A 26,413-nucleotide genomic window follows, 5' to 3' on the forward strand; every position below is an offset into this window, starting at 1 on the left:
ACTTAGAGCTAAATATATAAAATTATAGGTATGAACAGTATGTTAACCAAAAATACTATTTCGAAATTATATACAACTATAAACTAAATGAATTCAGGACTTAAAGAGTAGGCGTTGTTTATATATGTAAATGATAACGATGAGTTCTAAACAACTATAATTCGAAAATCAATCATAGTTGCATAGTTGAAAGATGGAAATTAGTCTAACGTTGGCTTTACATAAACGTTATCTACGTGTTGTTAAACTGCGCTCCCATGCAATCTCACTGCAATGTCCACAAGTATTAAATGTCTTCAACCAACAAATTGCTTGTGAATTTATGCAACACTTTCAACGCTTGCACGCTAAAATTTATAATTACACACAGCACAAATCGCTTCGATTTTTCGTTTTTTTTTTTGCTGGATTTTACATTTTTATTTTGTTTATTTATCGTTGCATTGCAGGCTGGCCTTGAGTTGATTTCCCTGCGTATTCCTTACTCCACATATTTTCTTTCAACAGTTTTGTGCTTCATACATTTCAATTTCTGTATATTAGCTGAAAGTTGTCTATTTTCACGCACACATCCATATGTGGTTAGCATTGCTTATAACATTTTTCGATTTTCTAGTCAAGTTCATTTTGTTATGTTTTGTTTCGGTTTACTTTCCTATTTCAGTCATTTGTGTACATAATTTATTCCTCCTCTCTCGCGCCTGTTCTGCCCCTGCTTCTGCTTCAAATTGATAATGATTTTTAAACGATTTGCCATTTTATGCGTATTTTTATTTAAAGTTTGCGCAATGTTAGTGCTGCATCTGTGGATTTGTTTGCTCCGCTGCTGGCTAACATCTGTTTCAAGCTGAATGAGGAGATTGCAATTCCAAAGACGGCCATCATGGTAGCGGAACGTGGCACTACGCGTTCAGGAGAGGCTGTGGTGAAGACACTGCTCGACGACTGTGCTGAAGACTGTAAAGGGAATAAGAAGGTGCAAAGATTAATAAAATAAATCGTCAATTATTGATTGGTATAAATACAAAGTATAGCTATTATATAACAAACGCTATAAATACGTTAAACGCGATAAGATAACCGCAATGAGATAACACGTTAAATACCTGAAAGTGTGGCGGTAATTGTTAGTAGTACAAGTGATTGCTTGCCAATAATAATTAGAGAAATATTTAGCTTGCGCACTTTGAATTTGCGAAATATTGGAAAATAAAAACATATGAACACAAATATGCGCTTTTAATTATATTTCCACATTTCTTTCATTTGTAAACAAATAGAGGAAAATGCGTGAAAAATATAAAGGCCGACAAGGTCGTTTGGATTGGCAACGCCCGGCACAAGTGTTTTGGTTAATTTTAGCAAAACAATTTGCATCTATAAAAATAAATGAAAGCACCGCAGAAATTGGCATTATGCCCACTAATGGTTGATTAAAAAATTATACCACAAAATGTATACACATAAATACATACATGTGTACATACAAACAAGTTGGCGGACGTAAACTTAAAAGAATTTACGCAGCGCGTAATTATAAATTTAATTTAACAAGTCAAGTTCAATTTATCATAGAAATGTTTGCTAAACGCTACAATACGTACATAGATAATAATATATATATACATACATATGTTTGTATGCACACCAGTTTAACAATTACTAAGGAAGTCAAAACAAATTCGCCACCAAGCAAAAACCTCATCATAACACGCGAATTGTTTAGCAAGCGCCGTTCAATGAACTGATATGTCTATACGCAGCGCCCCCAGCAACAACAACACAACGCATTTATTTGTAAACAAACAAATACTTGAACCAATGAATTCTACTGGTACTACCTCTGTTAAAAGGAATTCGTCACTGGTGGCTACAATATTATTTAGTCACTGACGTCGTTGTTATCTGTTTTTTGCATTTTTATTTTCTTTTGTATTACCTGGCTGGTCGTTTCTAAGCGTGCACCAGTTATGTAAACAAATATGATACCGAGAGGTTATTGTTTTGTTCTCGCTTTATCTCCACAATACTACACAGAGAATGCAAATACATAGCTACTTGCTGTAATTTATTATTATGACTTGGTGGTAAATACTTTGCACTTTAACGAATGATATAATAGCAATGTGTTGGAGAAAAAGTCACGGCAGTCACAAGTTTTAATTACTAAGAGAATTTATGTACATATGTATATTTAAATCGCTTCTTATCTTCCATAATGCGTTCTATTTATAGCAAATGCAAATGCAAATACCATAACGAAAATGCGCATTTTCATGTCACCTTGACTTGGAAAATGGTATTCATCTCTAATTATGCTACTATCAGTCAGACAAGTGTTTAGCTAAAATGAAAATGCAAGACTACAAATACTGATTCATTTTCTTGAACCCAAAGTAAACTTTCTGTGTAATAAGGTTTTAGTGATTTTTGGAACCTTGTGGTTTACGATAACCTATAAACTTCACTTGATATATTCCTAAGCAATTCTAAAATAAACAATCTCGAACGCTTCTAAAGAATTTCCAGATTTTTATATTGAATTATTAGGTTTATTACACATACATACATATGTACGTCGTATGATGATACGAGCAACTTCTCATTATTTATAATGACCATAAATTAAATTTCCCACAATAAATCATATTTCTTTGAGAAGCTATAAATAAATTTTAATAATTCAGAGTTTCTTCTGTAAAATATGCCACTGTGACCCAAAATAAATCTTTATCATGCTAATAAGAAAAGTGTGAAAGAGTAAAAAAAAATAATAAAAGCAAAGTAACTTTTGGTTATAAATATGGGTGAATTGACGACGCGTCACAGCGCAAAAAAGCACACTTAAGCTTGTGACGTACGTAAGGTGTCGACGACGACTGACATCAATCACATGAATTGATAACAGCGTAAATTCCAATATTTCGCAGTTTCCAACTACATAATCGTATTACAGAATAATGTATTCCGTAAATAGAATTTAATCGCACTATGTTAATTAGATTGTAGAATGTTCCAAAGCTTTTTTTAAATTTCAATTTAAAAAAATTTAAATATTCAGACTGCAGAACCAATCAATTTTTTACTAAAACATTTCAAGGACATTTGTTTTGGAAAAAGACATTAACTCTGTTTGAAAAATTTAAACACTTAAATAAATACAATAATTGTATTTGCTTGTCCGGCGTTTATTACATTGACACGTTGACATATTTTAAATGTAAAGTGCGTCAATGAGGATAAACACTCAAATGTACGTACATATGTAAGTATGTATATAAGTCAAATACACAAATGCAGATTTTGCGCACAGATCCAGTGCGATGGCGATGCTTTGTGATTAACCAAAACAAATAAAACGCTAAATTAATCGCGCTACATCACAGCGAGTTTCTTTCATTTCATATTCTCCTTCTTCATTATCATTAATTATTTAAAAAAAAAAAAAGGAAAGAGGAGATCATGCAACGGAAGCGTGCCGTCTGGCTTTGCAATGAAATTAAATGCCTTTAAGAAGTAGCAAATTTAATACATTTTATTCTTTAGAATGCAATAAACTTTTATCAAATTAAGAAGAGTTTATGAAACTAAACTTAAGCATTACTTGCTAGTTAATTACTATTATTCAACAGTTAACATTAATCACTTTTATCTGAAATTTCACATATGTAGGTATTGAGATCTTTCAAAATCGTACAGATTCGTTTCGTAAACAGCTATGTTACGCATGACTTACAAATAAGGCAGTGCTGGACTGAAAACCCAGCGGAATACAAATACACAACCACATCACTTTTTAACTGACCTATGACAACCTAAAAATTTGTTTTGCCAATAAAACGACACAAAACTTGTTCCAGAGGCTGTCACCAATTCGTCGTCTATTCATTTCTGCGTTTTGTTCCTCACCACTGCAAGCACATTTACCAAACTGCTCCCAGCTGCGTTCTCCGATTTTGCTGGTTGCTGTTGTTGTTTATTTGTGCGTTTCTTACGTTTTGTAAATGTCTTTGGAAACATTTCCTGTTTCACGCGCAAAGTATCAAAGTAACGAGAAATGCGCACTTTAGTATCGTTATTCGAGCTAGTCGCATCTGTTTGCTCTGATGGCTGTTTGGTTGCCGGTGTCTGCACTACTGGTTTCTCCTTAATATACTCGGTTTTAATTAATTCAAGAGATTTTATGGAAACTTTTGGCATATTCGTCGTATTATCTGCATTCGTAGTACTTGTAAATCCCGCTTTCACTGTCTGTATGCATTGAATTTCGATTTGTGGTTTAATATCTTCTTTAGGAAGGTGTTCTTGCTTTATTGCAACAGGAAGGTTATTGCTGAAGTCAAAACTTATTATAGGCATATCAAATGTTGGAGACGGTGCCGGAAGGATTGGAATAAACTCTAAGGATTCTGATTCGCACATTTTAGTTGTTTCAGCTTCACAGTTTCTAAATAAAGCGTCAATAAAAGAAACACCTTCTGTATGATCGGTATCATTTGATTGCAAAGACGTATCCAATGTGACAGATGTTGTAGCACTTTCGGCTTCGTTCTCTAATCCGATATTTTGATTCAACATTTCAGATTGACTTGGCTCCTGTTTTGTATTTATTACCACGGTGGTTTTCTCAATTTCGTTAGGGTTGCTAAGTAATGCTTCCACAAAGCGTACACTGTCTGCATCGTCGCATTCATTATTAGCAAAAGAAATTACATCAAGATTGGGTAGAGAATTTGGTTCGGAGGAACAACTTTTATTTGCTTCGGCATTATTTTCATCTTCTGAATCGGAAAAATCATTCTCATACGGATATATGCAAGATGAACTTTCACATTTAACCATTTGTTCATCTATGTCAATATAAAATGTTCGCAACTTGTGGCTTTCCCCATTCTGCTGACATTCCAGACAGATATCACCAGGTTGAAATGTGCTCTGTTCCATGAGTATGTATGTATATGAAAGTAGTGTTCCGACTTTTGGGTTGTTTTTAAACCTTAATGAGAAATGTGGTTTGTTATGATAGTGTTTTAAATGTAGTACATGGGAAGGAAGTCGAGCACAATTCAACCTGCCATTAGTAAACTGTTTGAATCATATCCATAGATAACGCACTTATAATTTGTTAACCAAACTAAAACATCTTATGCTTTTAAACGTATAAATATTTTTATAAGAGGGTAATGCGACCACACTTGATATGTTTACCGTCTATGTCAATTTGTGCTCGCACTCCCTCATCACTAACTTCATTATTTAATTTTATAAACACACTTACCTGTCCAAAACTCATACGAAGCGCATATTGTACCACACTTGAAGTTCTCATGTTTTTCACAAATTTATGTCAAATAATATTACTCCGCACGGATTGGCAAAATTAAATAAAATACCTGAAATACAAATAAAACAATCAGATAAGATACTGCTGTAATTTTATTTCATATAACAAAACATCAAACGATTTAGAAAGCAACGTCCTGATTGACCCTTTGCTCACAAAAAAATATGACCGCATGAACGTTTGTCACTCAATCAATAAGTCTGTGTGCATGTGGCACCCGATTGATTCATATTCAAAATTCCATGCGCAGACTTCACAAATAACACTCTTTTAATAGCCTACATTTGTTCCATTTGTTCTTGGTTGATTATTTTCTTCATACTATCACTTACATAACAAAACAATTTTTAGAAATGACTACTGAGCAGGTGGGCTACGAGCACCGAATGTGGCAGCGCACAATGTCAATTCACATACAGAACGAATTTTAATATTGCACTTACTTTGATATTTTTGTTATTCTATTGCTGGGATGCGTTTCTCTACTGCAACTGGCGCTATGCTTCCACAGATTATATTTAAAAATAAAAGTGCAAAAGACAATCGTAGAGTTCAGCAAAATTTATTCGCGTGCAACTCACAGAAAATCTTCTAGAGAAAAGAAAAGACTCAAGACAGTGTTGCCGAATGAAATAAAAATATACTACTAAACTACCTTCTGATTTAAAAATAGAATTATACATTTCGAAAAGAATTCAAACCTATTTGGATTTGAACTACATATGTATATTTTATATCTATTATTAATGGCATCTATTAATATTTACCAGCTTTACTTTAAAATACAAAAATGTTCTTCAAATAACAATAATTTCATAGTTCTCACCGTTTCTCATATCAATAACCTGCTACTAGATTGTATTAAGTTGGCATCACCAATCCTAATCGCATACAACTTTGCTCACATATCAGCTGTTACATTCCTGTCAAATTTACTTAGAACTCGTGTTGTGTAAAATTTTCTTACGCACATACTATAAATTATTGATTGTATTCAGATTTCTGAAATTTTTGGCTGCATTTAACTTAAACAGAGCAAAATGGCCTTATCACCTGGCGTAAAGGAACGTTTAGAAGTAGTTTATGACGTCGCAAAGACCTCGTTTCACTGGGGTTTCATTCCGATGGTTATTTACTTAGGTAAGCTCTAATTTTTGGTTAGCGCAAAGTATATCAATGAATATAATTTTTTGCTGTTTCTGTTTAGGTTTCCGTAAAGGCGCTGAACCCGGCATGCCACCACTATCGCTACTGAGCTTGCTTTGGCAATAAATCACACTTTTGTAACTTTACGGGGGGATTCGTAACTGGACACATTATGGTACCGAAGTGTTGTCGGTATATACTTTGTGCTTTAGTATGTTTAAAATAAAATGATAAATTTGTTGAATTTGTTATGTTTTTAGTAATCTCTTCTTAGCCGTAGTAAGCTTGTTTGCATAAGGAATATCGAATTCATATTTGAGAAACAAAGTGAAAACTAAAATGATAACACTGATTGAATAACCTCCAGAAAAATGTTAGTGCAATCAGATCCAACATTACCTTTATTTATGCTCGTTAGTAGATAATACAATTTAACTAATTTTCTTAAGTAAATGTTAACAAGATGCCAAAAAAACCGGCCTGCATTGAATTGGCATTCAGCCGGTTCTCATGTTCAACGCATTATAAAAATTTTAACTACCTGTCACGAAGGAAATATTCGAAATTTACATTTTCCTTGTCAATGAATTTTTCTGAAACAATTAAACAGTATTTAGTACACATAGTGTTAATTAATATGTATATAAAAATGTAGATTTGTATACGAACCGAAAAAGTACGGTTATCTCTGTATTTGCTACTTCCGCTCATAGTCAATTTTAACCCTTGTACCCTAATACATCGTTGCACAAGCAACTTCTAGTAAGTTACATGAAAAAGCTTTATTAAAATTGACAATATACAACAATAAGATCATAGTGAACATAAAGTTTACATAATTTTTGGTCTTCATAATTTTATAAATAATATTTTGTGATAATAATTTCTGACAACAATAAATTTGTGGCATTACGATGTGGCAGCATACGATGTACGAACACAAAAGAAAACGTCAATTGTTTTCAAAATGTTGCCAGCTAATAATATTAATTAAAAGAATGTAACACACTTCATTATTGTTACTCCCCATTATTGATAATTTAGCTGTAAAATATATGGTTAGCAAATTAAAAACGATATATCACGCTTGTACGTATACTATACGCTTGTATATAGATTTACATTTTAAGTCTAAAATATTGGCACCATAAATTTTAGTGTGGCATTGTCATTCATATCTCGAGTTTGTTTCGGCTGCGGTAGTGATTCCTTCGTTTGGCGATTTTCGCGCAAACGGTTTCCGTAAATTTCGCGTAAACATGCTAAAAATTTATACAAATTTCTTATTGGAAATTACAGAATGCCTCCGCAGTCGGTGTTGAATGTTTTAATTATATTCAATAAGTGAAAATCACGTGACAAATTTATTGCAAGACATAATTGGCGCAGTGGCGACCAAATTTTTTCCAATTAGAAGTGGAAGGTAGGCAGCAATCGTTTTTGCTGTGAATGTGAAAAGTATAAAGTATGATAAAGCATTGGAGAATCAAAAAATATTGCAATAATAATAATCGGTCAAAGTGTAAGGAATCGGAATACACGAGTAATAATTTTTTCACCTCCATACATTGCATCTGTATTCAGTTGTTGATTTATTAATGAAAATTAGTGTGCGAGAAATGCAAAATTTGTGAATCACTTGAAACAGTCTAAATGCAATTAACCTACTCGTTGCCACTTTTTGAGCCGCCTCCCTTTTTGGTGGAGCGCTGCTTACTCCAACTGCTCATTGTTAACACATGTCAACAGCAGTACTTTAAAAGCAGTATCAAATCCATAAACACCTTTAGTTGTACCATCAACCATTGTATGAAACAAGAGCTACGATATCGGTCTATTAAAAATTAGAAGAGACTATAAAATTCATTGTGTGAAGTTAATTGTGCGACAACACGCTGTTAAATAATTGTTAAGGATTTAACAAATAATTATTTTAAACAATAACGGACAAAAAAGGAACAAATATACACATAAAATGTCGGAATTGCGTCGACGAAGCCACCAAATTCAACTGACACTAGCTTATTTAGTTTTGGCATCGACGCCATCAGCGCAGCAACGGAAAAAGCCACCAATTTTGTGGTCACTATCACTTATAACGGTTTCATTAATTATGTTGCTATTGCTACCAATGAGACTAACAGATGGTAGGTACAGAATTGTTGCTATCAACATTAAAATTCATAAAAGCCTTCCTTTTAGCCACACCCATCGAAATAGTGTTTAATACCACAAGAAATTCGCCAAATGTGGACACCGCAGCAAACAAGTGGATGTCTCCTTATGGTAATGTAAATAATAATGCTGCTGCTAATGGAAGTGTTCGTAAAGGAACTGTACGCCAACAAGAGAACACTTTAGTGGCTACAGTACCATCATCCGCAACAATATCGGCAACAGCTGGTCGAATGGATATGGGTAACAACAGTTCAAAGCATGACGATACCTTGCCCATGGCGTTGGTGCCGCAACAGACCACTTTATCAACGCCGCTGTTGCATCAACTTAGCGGACACAAAAGTAACAGTAATAAGCGAGAGAGTAAGCAAATGTTGGAATCACAATTTTTTATTTATTAGATGTTATATTTAATTTTCCACGTAGAAAATATTTTCGAGACTTTTCATTGAAAGGCATATTATTATAAAACATTAACTCCAGTGTTATGTCGAAGCGCAAACGAATTTGTATGAAAAGTGCGGGGTTCTTAAAATTATAAAATTTTAAATGTGTTTAAGCTTTACGCATCCATAGTGATCAAATAAGTCTGAAAATCTGAAAGAATTTATAAACAAATTAATTTTTACTTCAAATCAACAATGAAAACAATTAGTTTATCATACATATATGATCGTTGAAGTAATTTTTATTCTGAGCACATCTGTAAATAATTTTCTTGCTCGCAAACAATCGTGTCGTTAATGCCTGGCTTCAGATAACTTACAACTTTACAGAGATAAATAAGGAAAAGTCAAAATCTGTTGCCAGCTTATATTTGTGCACGCATACAATAAGCAGCTAATAATAACATAATAAAACCTGAAAAATATACATATGTATGTACATATTCATTATATGAAGCGCCAGTACATTGCATACATTATTGCAAAACGTTCGTTCCACCACTAATTACAGGAAAGATTGTAAGAAAAGTGTATTTAATCATTTCTCCCCTTTTGCATTGCGCGGAGATTTTGGAAAAGCGTCTCATGTTTATCTAAATTACATACGATACATTAGCATTTTCGTGCACGTCACACGAGTTGCCTTAGGGCGCTCTACCATGCTACAGGCATTACTCGTCGATAAAATAGTGCACATAAGGCAAACTGCTACAAAAACTATATTCATTATTGTGCTAATGCTTCAACAATCAGCTGAGTGCAATGAGCTACACGATATGTGCAGATAACTGTTTTTTATTTTATTTTTATTTTGCCTTTTCTGTTTTATTTTTCCTTTTTTTGTAGTTGCGTTTGTTTAAAATAATGCCATCATTTGTTTTGTATATTAAGTTGCCACGAAGTTTATAACATCCAAAAGCTAACGTCGCCGATCCTATCAAATGCATACATATATAATAAATATATAAATGATCACCATGGCGATAGCACTGTCTGTCCAACAGTTTGTATAAACGCGTACTAGTTCGTTAGTTTTTGAGATATTGGTTTAGAAATTTGCACACGTCCTTTTCTGCTCAAGAAGCTGCTCATTTGTCGAAACCGCCGATATCCATAAGAACAGCCATACAGACTTAACTTTCAACATTTTTTTTCTTAGATAGAAAACTTTTTTATTTGATGAGCTATCTTCACAAAATTTGATATAGTTTATTATTCAAGCTAATGATTCAAGCTAATGCTTTAATATCCAAATATATTGTGAAGAGCAGACTACTATAGCATATAGCTGCTATACAAACTTAACGATCGGAATCAAGTGCTTGTGTGGGAAAACTTTTTTATTTGACGAGATATCTTCACCGTCAAAATCACGTCCTTGTGGGAAATATAGTTTAGATGGGACTACCATAGCATCTAGTTTCCATACAAATACAAAAAATACAAAATAAAATTCTTGTTTGTAAACTTTTGTATTTTTGAAGGGTATTATAGCTTCGGTGCAAACGTTTTTCTTGTGTTTTTTTTTATAGTTGTGTTTGTATAAAATTATGCCATTTGTTTTCTTTTATTTTTCAGTTCTTCTATTTATCAAAGAGAACTTACACTTGAGAGTTTATTATTGCTATATTTTGCAATTAATACACAACATTCACACTATAAGTTGATTTAGCGTACAATGTGTAGCGAGAATCGAAGCGTTACTTAATTATTTATTTTGTTGTATACCTGTTCCGTACATGTGTTGTTGCATATTTATTTAAACTATAAAAAATATGGAAAGAAGGCACAAAAGACGCACATATAACGCGTCCACTTGCATGAGTTATGGCTTTTACATGCTTTTCAGCGTAAAAAAAGTAAATGTAAATAAAAATGCAAGTGCAAATGCATATGCATGCGTGTATGCATGCATACATATGTAAACACATACATACACATAACTGTGTGCAATTGCATACGAGCCGTATCAATCGAGCTTTCATTAGTTTGCAAAGTTCTGTTGCGCTTGTTGTTTTGTTTATTTTGAATTTAAAGCACACAATCAAGTGCATACGCTTACATGCATACAACTGCAAGTGTATGTATGTACATATGTAAGTATATGTATGTATGTATATAAATTTATTATTCGATTTAAAATGCTTTGTCTCCACTCCTTACACTACTCGTTTATGTTCGTATAGTTGTTGTAATTATTTTCATTTCAATTAAATCTCGTTTATTATTTGCTGATTCGTTAATAATATTTTTTCGAGTTATGAAAACATCAGCAGTAACAAAAACAAATAATGCGGTGACAGTGTTGGCTACTAAAACTAGCGCCAGTTATGTGAGTGCGTCTGCTGCCATGGTCATCGTTGTTGCAACTTTGCGTATGAAAGCTGCATTGAAAATCAAATCACTCAGTTGCAAGCAAGCAAACAAACAGACAGTAAGCAGATAATGAAATAACGCGTTGAGTTGTACAGAATTCACACATTTGCATAGTTTTATTGAAAAATCAAAATTCCAAAGCAATTAAAAACAGATGTTTTTCTCTCCTATAAATACTTATGCAAATACAGGAAATTTTTCAGTTTTTGTTTGTTATCGTTGAAGTTTCTGCTTTAATTGAGCATGTAAATAATACAAACTTACTTGTAGAGCAATGCTACAATAGTATTAGGAAAAAGCTTATATTCTGAAAATGTACATATTTATATAAATGTATTTATGTATGTATGTAAATATGGTGTTTTTGTTATTGTACACAAAACATTCAACAAATAGTGCTGAATAATGCTGATGTGATGTTAATCTTTCACCGAAGTTAAATTCGTGTCGATTGTGCACTGGTAACGGTTTAAACGAGTCCGCCCGAGCGACAGTCGTGTCTATGTAACTCAATCGGGCACTGGTTTTCATCTGATCAAAAACTGTTAACAAACTGACCGGAGAAAATCAAGTCCTTATTTGGAGATTTGGTATTGGACAAGATATCTCCATGAAATTTCGATTGGATTACTGTTAAAGGCCGCTTTACATTCTCTATATAAATTGTTTGGTCCCCAGTGGCATACTTACATATACAAATGTACATATCTTCCATGCAAACTGACCGATCGAAAAGCGTAATAATAATCATCTCTTTGCCTTCCCTTCAAACCTAAATCACTTAACCCCTGTATTCTTTTGGTCCGAACCTTTCGAAACTGTTCGTTTCCTAGGCCTGCCGTTAAGTAACCTCGATGACAACTAACTTTTTACTTTCACCTCAAACGGGGCCTAGGTAATCGCTACACCGACAAGCGCATCAAAACGCGAAAAGTTTTTTTTTATTTCTTATAATTATGTTCTGTTTCCATTAATTTCTGCTTTAGCTTGCAAAGTTGACCCTCTTTAAATACTGTTACTCAACAATTCGAGTATTATATAATCGCACATTTCGTTTGTAACGAAATTCGTTTGAATCGAAAACTCTTACTTTATCTGCCCGATTGACAGCTCATTTAGGTATATACATATGTACTTATTTTATAATAATATGTATTGATATTCTTGTCTGAAATTATTTTTATTTTTCCGGAAATCACTGTACTTCGCCCTCACTTATCCACCAACACCAGCAAGTGTCAGCGAGTGCTGCAGTAACAGCTGTTTAACATGCGAATACGTCATTGCATTTGTTTACAAGCATATCTCTATACATACCGACATACATACATGCATGCACATCTACAGAAATATAACATGTCCGTATGTACATACATATGTGCATATGTTCTATATACGGCACACAAATTCAGTCGATCCCATTTTTCGTAACACAATTTATAATATAAACGTCGCGTCGTCTGCTAAAATCACAAAACGCGTTGTTTTTGTTGTTTTTTGTGCTTATAATACAAATCACATACATACATTTAAGAAAATTATGTTCTTATTTCCATATAGCGCACATGTGTATATGCATATATACAAACTACATAATAATCAATGAGCCATCTAACCTTTACCCCCTTTTATTTGCTTTACACACTACAGGGCCGCTGAAATGTCATTGTGACATTTGTAAGGACACGAATTTCATATGTGAAACGGACGGCTATTGCTTTACGTCAGTGGTGAAGGATGAGGATAAAATCATATTTAGCTACAGGTAAATTTTTCTGTTTTTCCAACACTAAAACCAAGCAAATCAAGTTTATAAATGAATACTAGAAATGTGAAAAAAACATGAAATTATTATTTAATTTTATATTTTAATTATTATTTTTTATTTATTTTTTTTTTTTAAATCTTACTGATTGGCCAACTTAAATGCGTAATCTCTATATAGTTTTTTTTTTGTTTACCTCCGCGCCTTAATGTTCAACACTTTTGTTTTACTTTTCCGCGCTCACGTGCAGGTGTCTTAATATGTCTCAGAGTTTTCCGCCCGGTCGTTTCATTTGGTGCAATGACGGCAGTCGTGGTGGGCCTACAGCGCGCCCGGCTGCTCCCAGCGGCGGGCATGGCTGCTGTAATGATCGCGATTTGTGCAATTTAGACTTGCGACCCGTTATAAAATATTATACCACAAATTCGCAGCAGGCTTTTGAAGGTGCGCAAAGTATTGAAAGTCTAAAAAGACAAGAAAATTGGTTCCATCGTTTTTTTTTTGCAGTGTGTGAGCACGAGAGTAGCAGTTGTAACTAGTTGTTTGGTATAGAAAAAGATTTTGTTGTTTTTTAGTTGATAGTTTAAAAAATTTAATGCCAGGAGGGGATAATAAAATATTTTCCTGTTTCTAAAAAATTTTTACAAAAACTAATTTATTATAAAGCAATGTTTTATCGCATTTATTTTTTTTAAGCTCATATGGTTATTTTTTCGAATAATTGAAAATTGTTGAATTAAAAATTAAACTTAAATTTGAAATTTATAAAAAATTAAATTTTAATTTTTAATTCTTATTCTGGAATAGAAAAGCAAATTTTCAGTCTTTAATTCTGTTTCTGAGATTAAAAACTAATTTTGAAATTTGGGATATTTTGATTAAAAAAATTGGGAAAATATTTTTAATTTATAAATTGAAGTACAAAAAAAAAAAAATAATTGTTTTTCAAAATTGAAAAATAATTATTTTTCAAATTCAAAAATATTTTTTTTTCAAATTCAAAATTTTTTTTTTTCAAATTCAAAAATAATTATTTTAAAGATTGACATTTAAATTTATTTTTAATTTAATACCAAAAACATCTTAGATTTGGAATTGAAAATTCTCAAATTAAAAGCTGGAATGTAAAGGATTAAAAGGAAAAGGCTTACATATTTGAAATACTATATTTAAAAGAAATTTAATATAAATAAATAGGCAAAGTTAAATTATGCTATTTGGAGGTTATGTTTTTTTTTCGTAAAACTGTTTTTTTTTTGGTTATGTTGCTAAAAGCTTAGCATTAACCACAAATAAATTAATTTTTGTAGCATATTAGGATAGGAATTAAAAAAATTGTCTAAAATCCTTCTCTTCTGAGCTGTAGTGTATCTTCGCGCCCAGCTGCTGCTCTCTTCACAAGTGCAAAGTTAATTTTCTAATTGAAATTGAAAATTTCACTGGCTGCCGCTGCTAATTTTATTCATGCCTGTTTTGTGATGTTCATTTCACCATTTTTACCCCCCACCCGCCAAGCAAGAACATTTGTTATGTCCCGTTTTACGAACGTTATTTGCCCGCCCAAGCGCCTACTAAACCAGTAATTCTACGCCGCTGCGTTGAGCATCGTTTCTTGTTCTCTACAAATTATTGTTTGAAAACCTTTTCTGTTTTTTTTTTCTGTTTTGCGTTTAATGAAATTACTAAACTAGCAACTAAATTAATTCAAAAACTATATATCCTGTTATATTTTCAAATTTTGCTTTTATTTTTACTGTTTTGAAGAAGTTTGAACTAACCAAAATCTCACTGCTCGAAATTTTCTCTACTAAAAACCAAAAACAAAAAAATGATTTGAATTTGTATTTAAAATAATAACTGTTTATTAGCACTAATTGTTTTATTTTCGAATAATGTTTTGATTTCTCGTAAAAAAATACAACAACAACTCAAATAATGTCGCACAAATGCGTTGTTGTATTTGCCAAATGCACATAGGTGCCTAGAAAAGAAGTATGATCTGCAGCGTGAACCGCTCGAATGCCTGACTAGCCGCGAGAAAAAGAACGTCTATATAGTTAAATGTTGTAGTGATGACTTCTGCAATAAAGATGAACTATTGAAATTGAGTTTTGGGACAGGTACGCCAAAGGCTACATCACTTACCCACATGCTACTCTTACTACTACACTCACTATTAGTTAATGCTCTGCTATATATTTACTACTCCTTAACGTTTTTTCGAAGTATTTTATTATATCTAGCGTAATTTTTTTAGTCGGAATGCAAGCAATACACAATATATATATATATTTTATATTAAAAACTATTCACTACACTGTCACTTACCTTGCAACTTACAAGTTTTTCAAATAATTTCTAATTTCGTAATATTGATTTGTGGGGTTTTAATTTCGCAACAAAGGTTTATTTGCATATTTTATAATTTTTGTAACTTATTTTTTTTTTTACAATTATTAGTTTAAATGTAGCAAATATTTTTTTAATATTTAGTTTTTTTATATATATTTTTTGCACTGTATTTACAACGCACATGTGCAGCCACTGCGCACACAAACACACACAAGTAACACACGTAAACACAAACACGCACGCCCGCACGCAATTTCGCCATTTCGCCACTTTTTACAACTATTTTATATTCGTTTTTCTTTCTTTTGATATCCTTGGTAAAAAGCTCAACTATTTTATTTGTTTTAAGCATTGATTTTACATCTACCAAATATTTGGTCGTTGGACTACGTTATTCTGACACTTAATTTGTACTCTGGTTTATTTCGGTTTTACAGTTACTTATTAACTGCAAACACACTTATATTTCTTTATGCACCCACCTGTATACACACATGCACACACAAGCTGATTTTAAGAGCTCCTCTTTTACAAAGTATTTTTTTTTTAATTTTAATTAAAATGAATAAAAAAATATTTTAAAAATTGTTTTTTTATTATATCTTTATTATATATATTTTTTTTAATAATATTTTTTGAATATTTATTTTAAATAATATACGCTTTCAAATTAATAATTTTTTAAATATGTTTTTATATATAATAAATAAGTATACATCGATATTTAATTTCTTTGATATTTTTTAAATTATTTGTTTTTAATTTTCCCGTTATTTTTTTTTTTCAAATATATTTATAAAATTTCTAAATTTTGTTGTAAATTTTTTTTCTATATATTATTTAAATTCTTTTTTGAATAATAATATTCTTTTAACATTTCCAATATTTTTCTTAATTCTGTTCAATACTTTTTTAAAAACCATAAATTTTTTTTTCAATTCAAAAATTTTAATGGAAATTCGTTTTTTTAATTTTCCAATTTTTTTTAATTTTTCCAATATGTTTTAAGATTGAAATTTATTTTTTTTTATTTGATTACATTTTTTTTAAATTTAACCAATATTATTTTACATAAATTTCCAATATTTTGTTTTTTAATTATTCCAAAATTTTTTTAACTATACATTTTTTTAAGTATTTTTTTACATACATACATATATACATATGTATATATTTTTTTAATTTGTCCAATATTTATTTTTAAATACTCATTTTTTAACTTTTTCCAACATTTATTTTTAAATATTTGTTTTCAAATTTTCATGTATTTTTTTATTTATCCCAGATTTGTTCTAAATAAAATTTTTTTATAATTATTGTTTTTAATTAAATTTTTTTCCAATATTTTTTTTCATAAATTTTTAATATTTTGTTATTTTATTTTTCTAATATTTATTTAATTTTTTCGGTTTATTTTTCATTTATTTTTTGAATTATTATTTTTAATTTCAAATTATTTTTTTTGATTCTTTCAATATTTGCTTAAATTTTTTTTCGTGTATTTTTTCTTAATTTATTCCAAATTTGTTTCAAAGCATATTTATTTTAATTATTATTTTAAATTTAAATTTTTTCAAATTTTTTTAATATTATTTTATATTATTTTTAATTTTACAATTTTTTTTCAATACGCATTTCATTTTAAATAAAATTTTTAATTTTTCCCATCCATTTTTTTAGTTTTTCACATTTTTTCAAATAAATTTTCATGTACTTATTTTTTAATCTAAAATTTTTAAATATTTTTTTTTTATTTTTCAAGTAGTTTTTTTTATTTTTTTATGTTTTATAACTTTTTTAAATAATATATTTTTTAAATAATATATATTTTTAAACTTTTTCAATATAAATTTTTGTTTTTCAACTTCTTAATTCTTTTAAATAAAAAATAAAAAAATTGGTTCAAATATTTTTTTATTTAATGTTTTTTTTAAATATATATCCATACATACAATACATAAGCATATATTTTTAATTAATTTTTTTTTTAGATATTTTTTTTTTTTATAAAATTTTGAATTTTCCATCTTTGTTTCAATTTTTTTTTATTTTTTTCAATTAATTTTGAAATTTTCTAAATATGTTTTAGTTTCCAAGTATTTATTTTTAAATCTAGTATTTTTTCAGAATTTTTTTGGGGTTTGTGCTAACGGTTTCTTTGTATTAATGCTAATTAAACCAATTTTAGTTATTTTATTTTTGCACACCTTAACACCAGCTCAAAGACAAATACACTCACACTCTAATTTTGTGCGTTACAAAAATTTTTCTTCAGATTTTTGCTAATTTCTGCCGCACTGTAGTTTGGTAATGCTAATGCAGTTCTAGCATGTTCCGTTAGTTATTTACTAAATAGTAGCAGTGACTGAAATATTCTTACATACAGTCATATGTTCATTCACTTATAACCAATGCATTTGTGCATATGTACATATGTTATGCCTAATAATGAATATATACATATTTCCATGATATTTAACTTACTGCATCCCTTTGTGCTCTGCCTATATTTGGGTTGAATTGGCTATAACCGATTAGCTGTGTAGCATTGCTCTTTGCATATTTATAGCCTATTTAAGTAGAATACATCTTTCTTAATAATAAATACTTACTTGTAACTACATTTGTAGCTGGTTGTGGTTTTAATAATGCAGTACAAACAACAAATTATATGTAATTACAGTTATTCATACAAACAAATCCATATAAGGGTAAATTTTTACACACATTCATAATACAAAAATATATATTTTTTCGGAATATTGCAATTTCTGTGAAACAAGTTTTAAAACTGATTTGTTTACTTTTTTTTCTGTTAAAATTTTTACTTAAAAAGTTAGTAGTTTAGAATATAGTTTACAAGAGTTGTTTTTCTTCTTCGCTGGGTCCATATATTAATTATTTTATTTAAAATATTTTCTACCTATCAAAGGTGTAAAATTAAACTTTGGGGAGAAGTGAAATATTTTTCCGAAAACCTCCTAAAATTTAATACAAATTTCCTTCCAACTTTTCTGACTTTTTAAGTTTTATTGAATGGGTAGAAATATGTTGGAAAATTGTATGTCTATAATCGTGAAAAAGAGCTTTCGAGATTTAAGTATAGCTTATCTTGAGCTTGCATTTAAACTATCACTTGAGCTTACTCCTAAGCTTTCACGTTTCTGTGACAAATTTATAATTCTTCGTAAAAATATTGAAAATTCAAACTTACTTCGAAAATTATATTATATTTGGATGCTGTTATTGATGGTGTTATATTTATATCACCAAACCAATTTTTAGTTTTCAATTATATATAAAAGTCAGATCTGAGCTTTCACTTGAGCTTACTCCTGAGCTTCCGCGTTTTCGATACTGTTACATAAAACTAAATCTCAGTTTTCACATATATAGAAAAAATCAACAAGAAAGTGTTGAGCTTTTACTTCAGCTTATTCCTGAGCTTTCAAGTTTCTCTGACAAACTTATAATTCAATCAACAAGAAAAAGTTCTGAGCTTTTACTTGAGCTTTCAGCAGTCACATAGACTTGTTGATCAAACTTAGAAGAGAAAGCGAAAAATTCATTAGAACATTCACTTAAGTTTTAAGCAGTTTCTTCGCCGACTTAAAAACCAAAATAATGTTTGACAAAGAAAATAAAAAATAATCATTCTTTTAGGATACCAACTGAAAGTGTGTACCAAACTCGTTTAAAAATTAGTCTTGTGAAAGCGGGACAGTCTAAAAAAAAATGTCGAAATGATTCTATCGCACCATCTATCGGACAACTTTGACAATTTCAATCCACAAAGCTTTTTAAGTTTAATGCAATCGAAATATATAAAAAGGTCCATTATTTTGCATTAATTAAATAAGCTTTTTTTGAAGCGAGCGATTTTCCACCAGCAAAATCCTTAGCCTTAAACAGGAACAAGTAGTAGTGACTTGGTGCTAGGTTCGGACTATAAGGTGGGTGCATAAGAACCTACCAACCTAGCTCCCGAAGCTCTAGCGAGACACTATCGCCGTGTGTGGCCTGGTGTTGTCTTGATGAAACGTAATTTTTTTCCAAAACTGTTCGCTTCGGGGCGATTGCTTCCTTCATTATTTACTGTACAGTTCCGAATTTTGAGTTTCTGTTTAGAGGAGGGGCTTTTAGTAGTTGATTCCCTGCCAATCCCTCCAATTTCCGTATTAAGAGTTTGGATTTAGAGAACGACTCACAGTAGTCGATTCCCTGCCAATTATACCAAAATCATAGTAAACTCCTTCGGACCATCAATCCTTGTTTGGCTATCGTTTGCGCCGGCGCAGATCGATTCAACCTATTTTCATCACCAATAACCAATTGCTACAGAAAAGGCTCGATTTTATTGCGATTCAACTGCGAATTCGCAGATGATAATTGGGTGCCTCGATATTTTCGACAATATGACTTCCAGATCTAGGATCACCCACTTTTGGCTGGGTTGAGGTTTCGCTTTTGTCGAAGAAAATCTGTAAAATATCTCATATTTTTCTTTAAAGGTGTCCTTCTTTGATGCTTGCTCAAACTATACTGAGTTAATCAAACACAAAATTCTCTGAAAAGTTTTTGGTAGTAAGAAATATTATCTTTCTAACGCTATATAGTGTAACCTGAATTCTTTCGCAAGATATGGATTACTAGAGCCATCTATTGGATATATGTATAATGGTTATACATACGTCTACTAGACCTTCATATATATTACTTTTGAGGTTACGGTTTATATAATCTTTACCATACTATTTGCTTATACCTACTTTCATCGATTATCATTGATCCTCTGGATCAAAATATAGTATTAGTTGTATAATTAGCAGGCAATTAAAGCTTGTCATGCCATATCACATATGTAAGTTCTAAAAATAATGGAAAAGTACCCGGAATTATTTGCATTTCTGTTTTTATTTTTCCATAATAAATTGCTTGGCGTGTGTGCATTGTGTGTCCTCACTTCATGCCGATAAAAATAAGTGAGCATTTCTTAATACAATTTTACTAGAACTTGGATTAATTTTCAAAAGTCCTATAAAGACTAAAGCCTATAAGTTCCGATAAATGCGAAAATCTAAAACCCAAACGGCTTGTGCCGTTATCTGTGCGCGCTGAAATGCATGCTTGTAAGCTTGATAAGCAAACGCCGATGTAACAAAGCAACGACGGCCACTTCAGACTAACTAAACGCTCTGAGTATTTGAGCTGCTCGCAAGTGTACACTAAACGTGCCACCACCAACAACGGCGCAACCAACGCAGCTAACAACATCAACGACAGCGGCAATAACATCTTCGACAGAAGCAACAACAACAACTTTTTTACTCCGTATTGCAAATATTTATGTTTTGCAGAGCAGTCGTCGATTTGTTGTTGCAAGCTGTTGTTGTTTTGTTGTTATTGTTGCAAGGCTATTTTTTTGTTCTTGCAAGGCTCTTGTTTTTGTTGCTGCAAGGCTCTTGTTTTTGTTGTTGCAAGCTGTTGCGGTCAAACCACCCTCGCTTGGAGCGTGTCAGTTAGCCATGCAGTGCGCCAGCCAGCCACTAGACAGACAGACATGGTGTTGGCACTGTGCGCCTTGTTGTCTCCAAGGCTGTTGGCGGTCTCAGCTATATAAATACATATACATATATGTATACTTATGCCGTTTATGTTGCCTGTGTGTTTGTGTAATTGTGGCTGCAAGCGTTGTTGTAGCCATTTTTCTCCTCTACTTCTTTCCTTCGCCAACCCGTTCATGGCGTCCTGGCGTACACCGCGTATGCGTAATATTTTCAACATTGGGGTAGGCTTGCTTGCCATATATACATACATACCTAGATATATTGATTTTCATGCTTGCGCCGTGCTTGCACTTTTGTATGGACGGTGTTTTCTTCGCTCCTTTTGCATTTTCAGTGCTTTGCATTCACGTATTTGCATATATATTTTGTTTACCGGCTTTTTGTTGCGCAAATTGAAATCAAAATTGACGTCAGCGTATGTATGTATGTAGCGAAAGTGAAATGCATAGCAGAGACGTGCGCATAGACGCGCATATGTGTAAGCAATGCAAGTTAAGATAGCTGTAGTTGGTTAAAAATGTGGTTAGTACTACCGGAAACTCCTACGAGCGGTTGTTTCTGGTTGCTTTTGCTGCTGCTGTAGTTGTTGTTTTTTTTCAAATTATTATTTAAATTTTAGTTTTAATTATGTAGTTTATAGTTTAAATGCTGCTGCGCCTACAGTTACCCCCTTTCCCCCATTTTTCGCTGGTTCAAACTACTAAATAATTAAGCTGAAATATTTTTAAAATACGCCAGAATTAGAAAAAAAATAAAAAAAAAATATAAAAATCAAAAATAAAAAAAATTGCACGTTTGTACTAATTTAAATTGCCACCTTTGCACACATGTACACCACCTACCACCATGCCCACATTGCAACGTCGTTTTTATGCTATTACCAACGGCCGCCTACGTCAACGCAACCTGCAACTTACTTTAACACCAAACCAACAACACTATCATCACTACCACCACACCACTGCTATTAACAAAAACCAAAAACAAAAAAAAAACAACCTGCTGGCATAAAATACACACACCTATTGCTTTAGATGTATGGGCTCAGAGAACAATCTACCGCCTAATGATCCGGCTTGGTGTCATGAGATTGCCCCCACATACGCCACGCAGTGTTGCCATAATGATTTTTGCAATACGGAGCGCAATTTCTCAATAATTCTGCCGACTGCAGGTGAGCGTCCAACAACATTACTATGCAAAAACAACAAAAAAAAGCAAAAAACAAAAAGTATATAGCCACGTTTGAGTATCATGCAAAATTCAGTGTAACGGCAATTTTGTGACGTCAAAACATTTTCATTCCATGCAATTATGTTCCACCTTACATTAAATGCATATATATACCGACATTTAGCCACATTTTATATAGCGTTCAAAATTGTTATATGTGTATGTATGTTTTTGCGTATTGCGTAATTGGCATATCACATTCACTCACACGAAATCACGAAAATTTTATTTAACAAAATTTGCTAAATACATACACATACATACATACATACACTATAATATACGTTAAGGTCAAAAACATATACCTCGTCCGTCATTTATGTAACTGCGTCCATATTTCCATATGTAGGCCACAATATCCCTTTGTGGACTCATCGACACAAGCACTCAATATATGAGAACAACACTCAACAAAACTTCAATCAAAATTGCAAGCTCATTTTGTTCCCGAAAACTGCATAGTTCTTGAATAATGCAGGCTGAAGACAATCTTACATACTTCGTTTTTCACGCGCGTAACGTCGTTGTGGTCCTCCTCACATGTATTCGCTTGGTGTTTTCGGCGTTTTGTGTTTGTCATCCTGTGCAACTCTCACAAATCTCATATGTATCATTATTATCATCCATAATTCATTTACTAGCTCCCATTTGTCAGCGTTGGTCTCACATAATTTTAAATAATTTACTTTCTACAAATATTTTTAAGCTGGTACACTGTCTATTTGTGTGTTTGAAACCACTGTTTTATCTCCACTATTTACAGTTTTGGTTATTTGCGTCGATTTTTTAATATTTTTTGTGTTACAGAGTCATTGAAGTACTTAAATCGTTTATAAGAAGGTATAAGGTATGAAAGCTTTGGTGAAAGCTTACACTCTAGTATTAAAATTATAGTTTCGATGAGCAACTGTTGGTGTTTGTGTATGCTAGACTTGGCATACATATTTTTTTTTTTAATGAAAGTTGTAATTTGAGCTTTCATTTGTGCTTTCACTAATTTTGAAGTTCGGTTATTGTAAAATTTTTCGTTTCATAGTGTCACTCATTACATACCACATATATTAAAATTGTTTGTCTTAAAATTATGTTTCCGATATTTCTTTATTCTTCATACAACTTTTATAGTTCCCTGTGAGCTTTCACACATATGAAAGCTTCAGCAATTATAATACTTACATCTTAAATTAAAGCGTTTATTCTGTTTTCATTTATTTACGCATTATTAATTCAAAAAATCGAAAGTACCTCTAGTGAGCTTTTTAATAGCCGAAAGCTTAAACTAGAGTTTTGTGAGCTTTGACAAAAATGAAAGCTTGAAAATTTTTAAAATTGTTTTATCGATATTTCTTTATTCTTCATGCAACTTTTACAGTTCCCTGTGAGCTTTCACTTAAGAAAGCTTCAGCAATTATAATACTCACATCTCAAAGCGTTAATTCTGATTTGATTTATTTACGCATTATTAATTCAAAAAATCGAAAGTACCTCTAGTGAGCTTTTTACTAGCCGAAAGCTTAAACTAGAGTTTTGTGAGCTTTGACAAAAATGAAAGCTTGAAAATTTTTAAAATTGTTTTACCGATATTTCTTTATTCTTCATACAACTTTTACAGTTCCCTGTGACCTTTCACTTATGAAAGCTTCAGAAATTATAATACTCACATCTCAAAGCGTTAATTCTGATTTGATTTATTTACGCATTATTAATTCAAAAAATCGAAAGTACCTCTAGTGAGCTTTTTACTAGCCGAAAGCTTGAACTAAAGTTTTGTGAAGTTACTTGTCAATTTTTCAAAAAAAAAAAAAAATACTTTTTGAGCTTTCACTTAAAGAAAAGTTAAGAAATGTGTGAAAAAGCTTAACTGAAAGCTTTTGAAAAATTTACTTTTCGAGCTTTCACTTCATGGAAAGCTTAGAAGTTTGTAAAAAGCTTAATTTAAAGCTTCCTTATATGAATATTTTTCTTTACTTAAAAAATAATGAAGTAAAAAATATACTATATTTATAAATATTTTTTATACCCTGTATAGGGCATTTTTCTGATCGGATTACTATAGCATATAGCTGTCTTACAAACTGACCGATCAAAGCTCTTGTATGGAGTCCTTTATATTTGTGAATGGTATTATAAGTTCGTTGCAACTTTTTTTTTCTTGTTTTCTTGTCGCAATAATTGTCTTAACGCCAAATCTGCCAACAAAACGAAAGTGTGTGTCATCTATCAGGCGGTCAAAAGTTAAATCATACCACTAACTTTAAGCAAAGGGTGGGCAATTTCGCTTTCAGCACAATTTCGACGTTGCTGCAAACCATCCAACTTTCTCCTGTTCGCTCGCACGTCTTATTCGACGTACATTCTAATTTGAGTCATCATTTCACCATCATCCTATTTGATTCCTCATACAAAGTCAGCTGAGTTTATTTCATTATTTATAAATGGTGTTTCGGTCATTCTTACTGTTGATATTTTTGTCCATAGTTATAATTTCTATTATTTGTTGCCAGGCGTTATTCATGTCCTTTGTATTTCCCTACTAGTTTTTGTTGAGTGATTTTGGTTTGTTTATTTTTTCGGCGTTTTTCATGCTAAATTCGTCATATTTGTGGTATAATTTATGTGTGAAAAAGGTGTGAAAAAGGGGAAGACAAGGTTTTGTATGGTATGTGGCACTAAATTCTCTAAGGATTTGAAACCAAAATTGTGTGTTCTCACGCATACGTTTTATATTTCCCCTGTCAATCTTTTCTCTCTACAAGTCTACTATTTATCATCTTATTCGTTTCTATACATATCCATTACTATTCCACTATTTTAGCTTTAAATATAAATTTCCTTTTCCCCACACATTTCCCATTCTTTTCTTTATATTTCATAGTTACTTTCTCATTCCCTTCTCTATTTTACATGTTTAGTTTCATTTCCTTGGAGTTTGTGTTATTTCTCTACACACAAATCATTTTGAATTGTTTTGTTTCTTTTGTTTGATATTTGGCGATACGTCGTTCGTCTCATTCGTTATTTATATTTGTGGTAATATGTTTTCCTTTTATTGATTTAGTGCAATTACTAAGCTATACAAGAGTTCACTGTTGATATTTTTAGTGTTTCAGCACTTTTTCAACTACTTTTGTTCACATTTATTTAAGATATTCTTGGAAGAAATACTGATGAAAAAAATATGAAAAAGAAATTTGATATTAAATATATTTACTGACGTCGTTTCTTAAATTAGAAAAGTAGACCAAAGTTATAATAGGATTTTATTATTTGATTACAGAAATATTCCTTTTTCAAAATACATTTTTGACCATTGAATACAAAAATAGTTTTCGAATTGGTATTAATAGTAATTTTATTGAAGAAATATTTTTACAAATCTTGGACAGTTTTGGCCAAAGAAAAACCTTCATAGCCGTAAAGTGACTTAATTGTCTTAAGTAGAGGTTGTTCTTACTCTGTTAAGAGGTTGAACACTGCAAGTGGCCTGGATAAACACTCTCGAAATTGAATAATTTTCCGTTTGTTTGCTTTTCTGCTTCCGATTTGAGTTGAAAAGTAGATATATGGTAATCCTAGTCCATTTTAGCATGCTAATCATCCAACAAAAGCTGTCTCGAAACCTCAGAACATGACTTCTGAATATCCCTTTTCAATTTCACTATCGAAATGAGAATTTTATGGTGTGTTTCAGCAAGATCCATTATAGAACGAAAACGTACTGACTTCAGACGATTAAGAATTAGTTTTAAACATTTGTTTATAGTTATGTACACATGTTTTGGTGTTTTCCACGTGCAATCTCTCTAGATCAGCCATCTAACCTAACCTATATACACATGTAGAGTATTAGTCAGTAAAAAAGTTAAGAGTATCAATCATATAGCGATCTTTTATGATCAATAATTAGAAAACGTCAAAAGATAGTATTGATTTTTCTAAAGTTGTAGTTGACTTTCTAATAATTATATGTGCTCAAATGCTTGAGGTTGTCTTGTAATGGAACTCT

At 31.5% G+C, this 26,413-nt stretch overlaps 3 protein-coding genes and 1 long non-coding RNA gene across 6 annotated transcripts in view; 2 read left to right on the forward strand and 2 right to left on the reverse strand.

Annotated features, from left to right (window-relative positions):
- Positions 1 to 749: 749 nt before the first annotated feature.
- Positions 750 to 5,393, reverse strand: LOC105224556 (hypothetical protein). Its single transcript, XM_049452975.1, has 3 exons — positions 5,279 to 5,393; positions 3,806 to 4,996; positions 750 to 957 (listed from the first exon to the last, which is right to left on the reverse strand). The coding sequence occupies exon 2, from the start codon at positions 4,942 to 4,944 to the stop codon at positions 3,886 to 3,888; it is 1,059 nt and encodes a 352-aa protein (XP_049308932.1). The 5' UTR covers positions 4,945 to 4,996; positions 5,279 to 5,393; the 3' UTR covers positions 750 to 957; positions 3,806 to 3,885.
- An 862-nt stretch (positions 5,394 to 6,255) lies between these two features.
- On the forward strand, positions 6,256 to 6,734 carry LOC105224557 (mitochondrial import receptor subunit TOM7 homolog). The gene is made up of 2 exons (XM_011202679.4): positions 6,256 to 6,484; positions 6,552 to 6,734. The coding sequence occupies exons 1-2, from the start codon at positions 6,385 to 6,387 to the stop codon at positions 6,614 to 6,616; spliced, it is 165 nt and encodes a 54-aa protein (XP_011200981.2). The 5' UTR covers positions 6,256 to 6,384; the 3' UTR covers positions 6,617 to 6,734.
- A 919-nt stretch (positions 6,735 to 7,653) lies between these two features.
- The window catches only part of LOC105224558 (TGF-beta receptor type-1), a 30,845-nt gene continuing 12,085 nt past the window's right edge, over positions 7,654 to 26,413 (forward strand). Inside the window, exons 1-4 of one of the 3 annotated variants that reach the window (XM_029549529.2) lie at positions 7,654 to 8,637; positions 8,693 to 9,031; positions 13,141 to 13,255; positions 13,506 to 13,699. In XM_029549529.2, the coding sequence (XP_029405389.2) occupies positions 8,466 to 8,637; positions 8,693 to 9,031; positions 13,141 to 13,255; positions 13,506 to 13,699 (820 nt within the window). In that variant the 5' untranslated portion in view covers positions 7,654 to 8,465. Of the gene's footprint in view, positions 8,638 to 8,692; positions 9,032 to 13,140; positions 13,256 to 13,505; positions 13,700 to 15,232; positions 15,376 to 22,208; positions 22,349 to 26,413 lie in introns of all 3 variants that reach the window. The other 2 variants (XM_029549530.2, XM_029549531.2) reach the window with 2 other exon arrangements.
- Positions 9,041 to 9,938, reverse strand: LOC115066030 (uncharacterized). Its single transcript, XR_007422368.1, has 3 exons — positions 9,590 to 9,938; positions 9,334 to 9,529; positions 9,041 to 9,265 (listed from the first exon to the last, which is right to left on the reverse strand). It is a non-coding gene; the product is annotated as an uncharacterized LOC115066030 (long non-coding RNA).

Source organism: Bactrocera dorsalis, chromosome 3, assembly GCF_023373825.1.
Source record: "Bactrocera dorsalis isolate Fly_Bdor chromosome 3, ASM2337382v1, whole genome shotgun sequence".
Lineage (NCBI taxonomy): Eukaryota > Metazoa > Arthropoda > Insecta > Diptera > Tephritidae > Bactrocera > Bactrocera dorsalis.

Coding starts and splice junctions, on each gene's coding strand:
- LOC105224556 (XM_049452975.1), bottom strand. CDS start 4,944: ATGGAACAGAGCACATTTCAACCTGGTGATATCTGTCTGGAATGTCAG.
- LOC105224557 (XM_011202679.4), top strand. CDS start 6,385: ATGGCCTTATCACCTGGCGTAAAGGAACGTTTAGAAGTAGTTTATGAC. Junction 6,485..6,551: donor TCCGATGGTTATTTACTTAG/GTAAGCTCTAAT, acceptor GTTTCTGTTTAG/GTTTCCGTAAAGGCGCTGAA.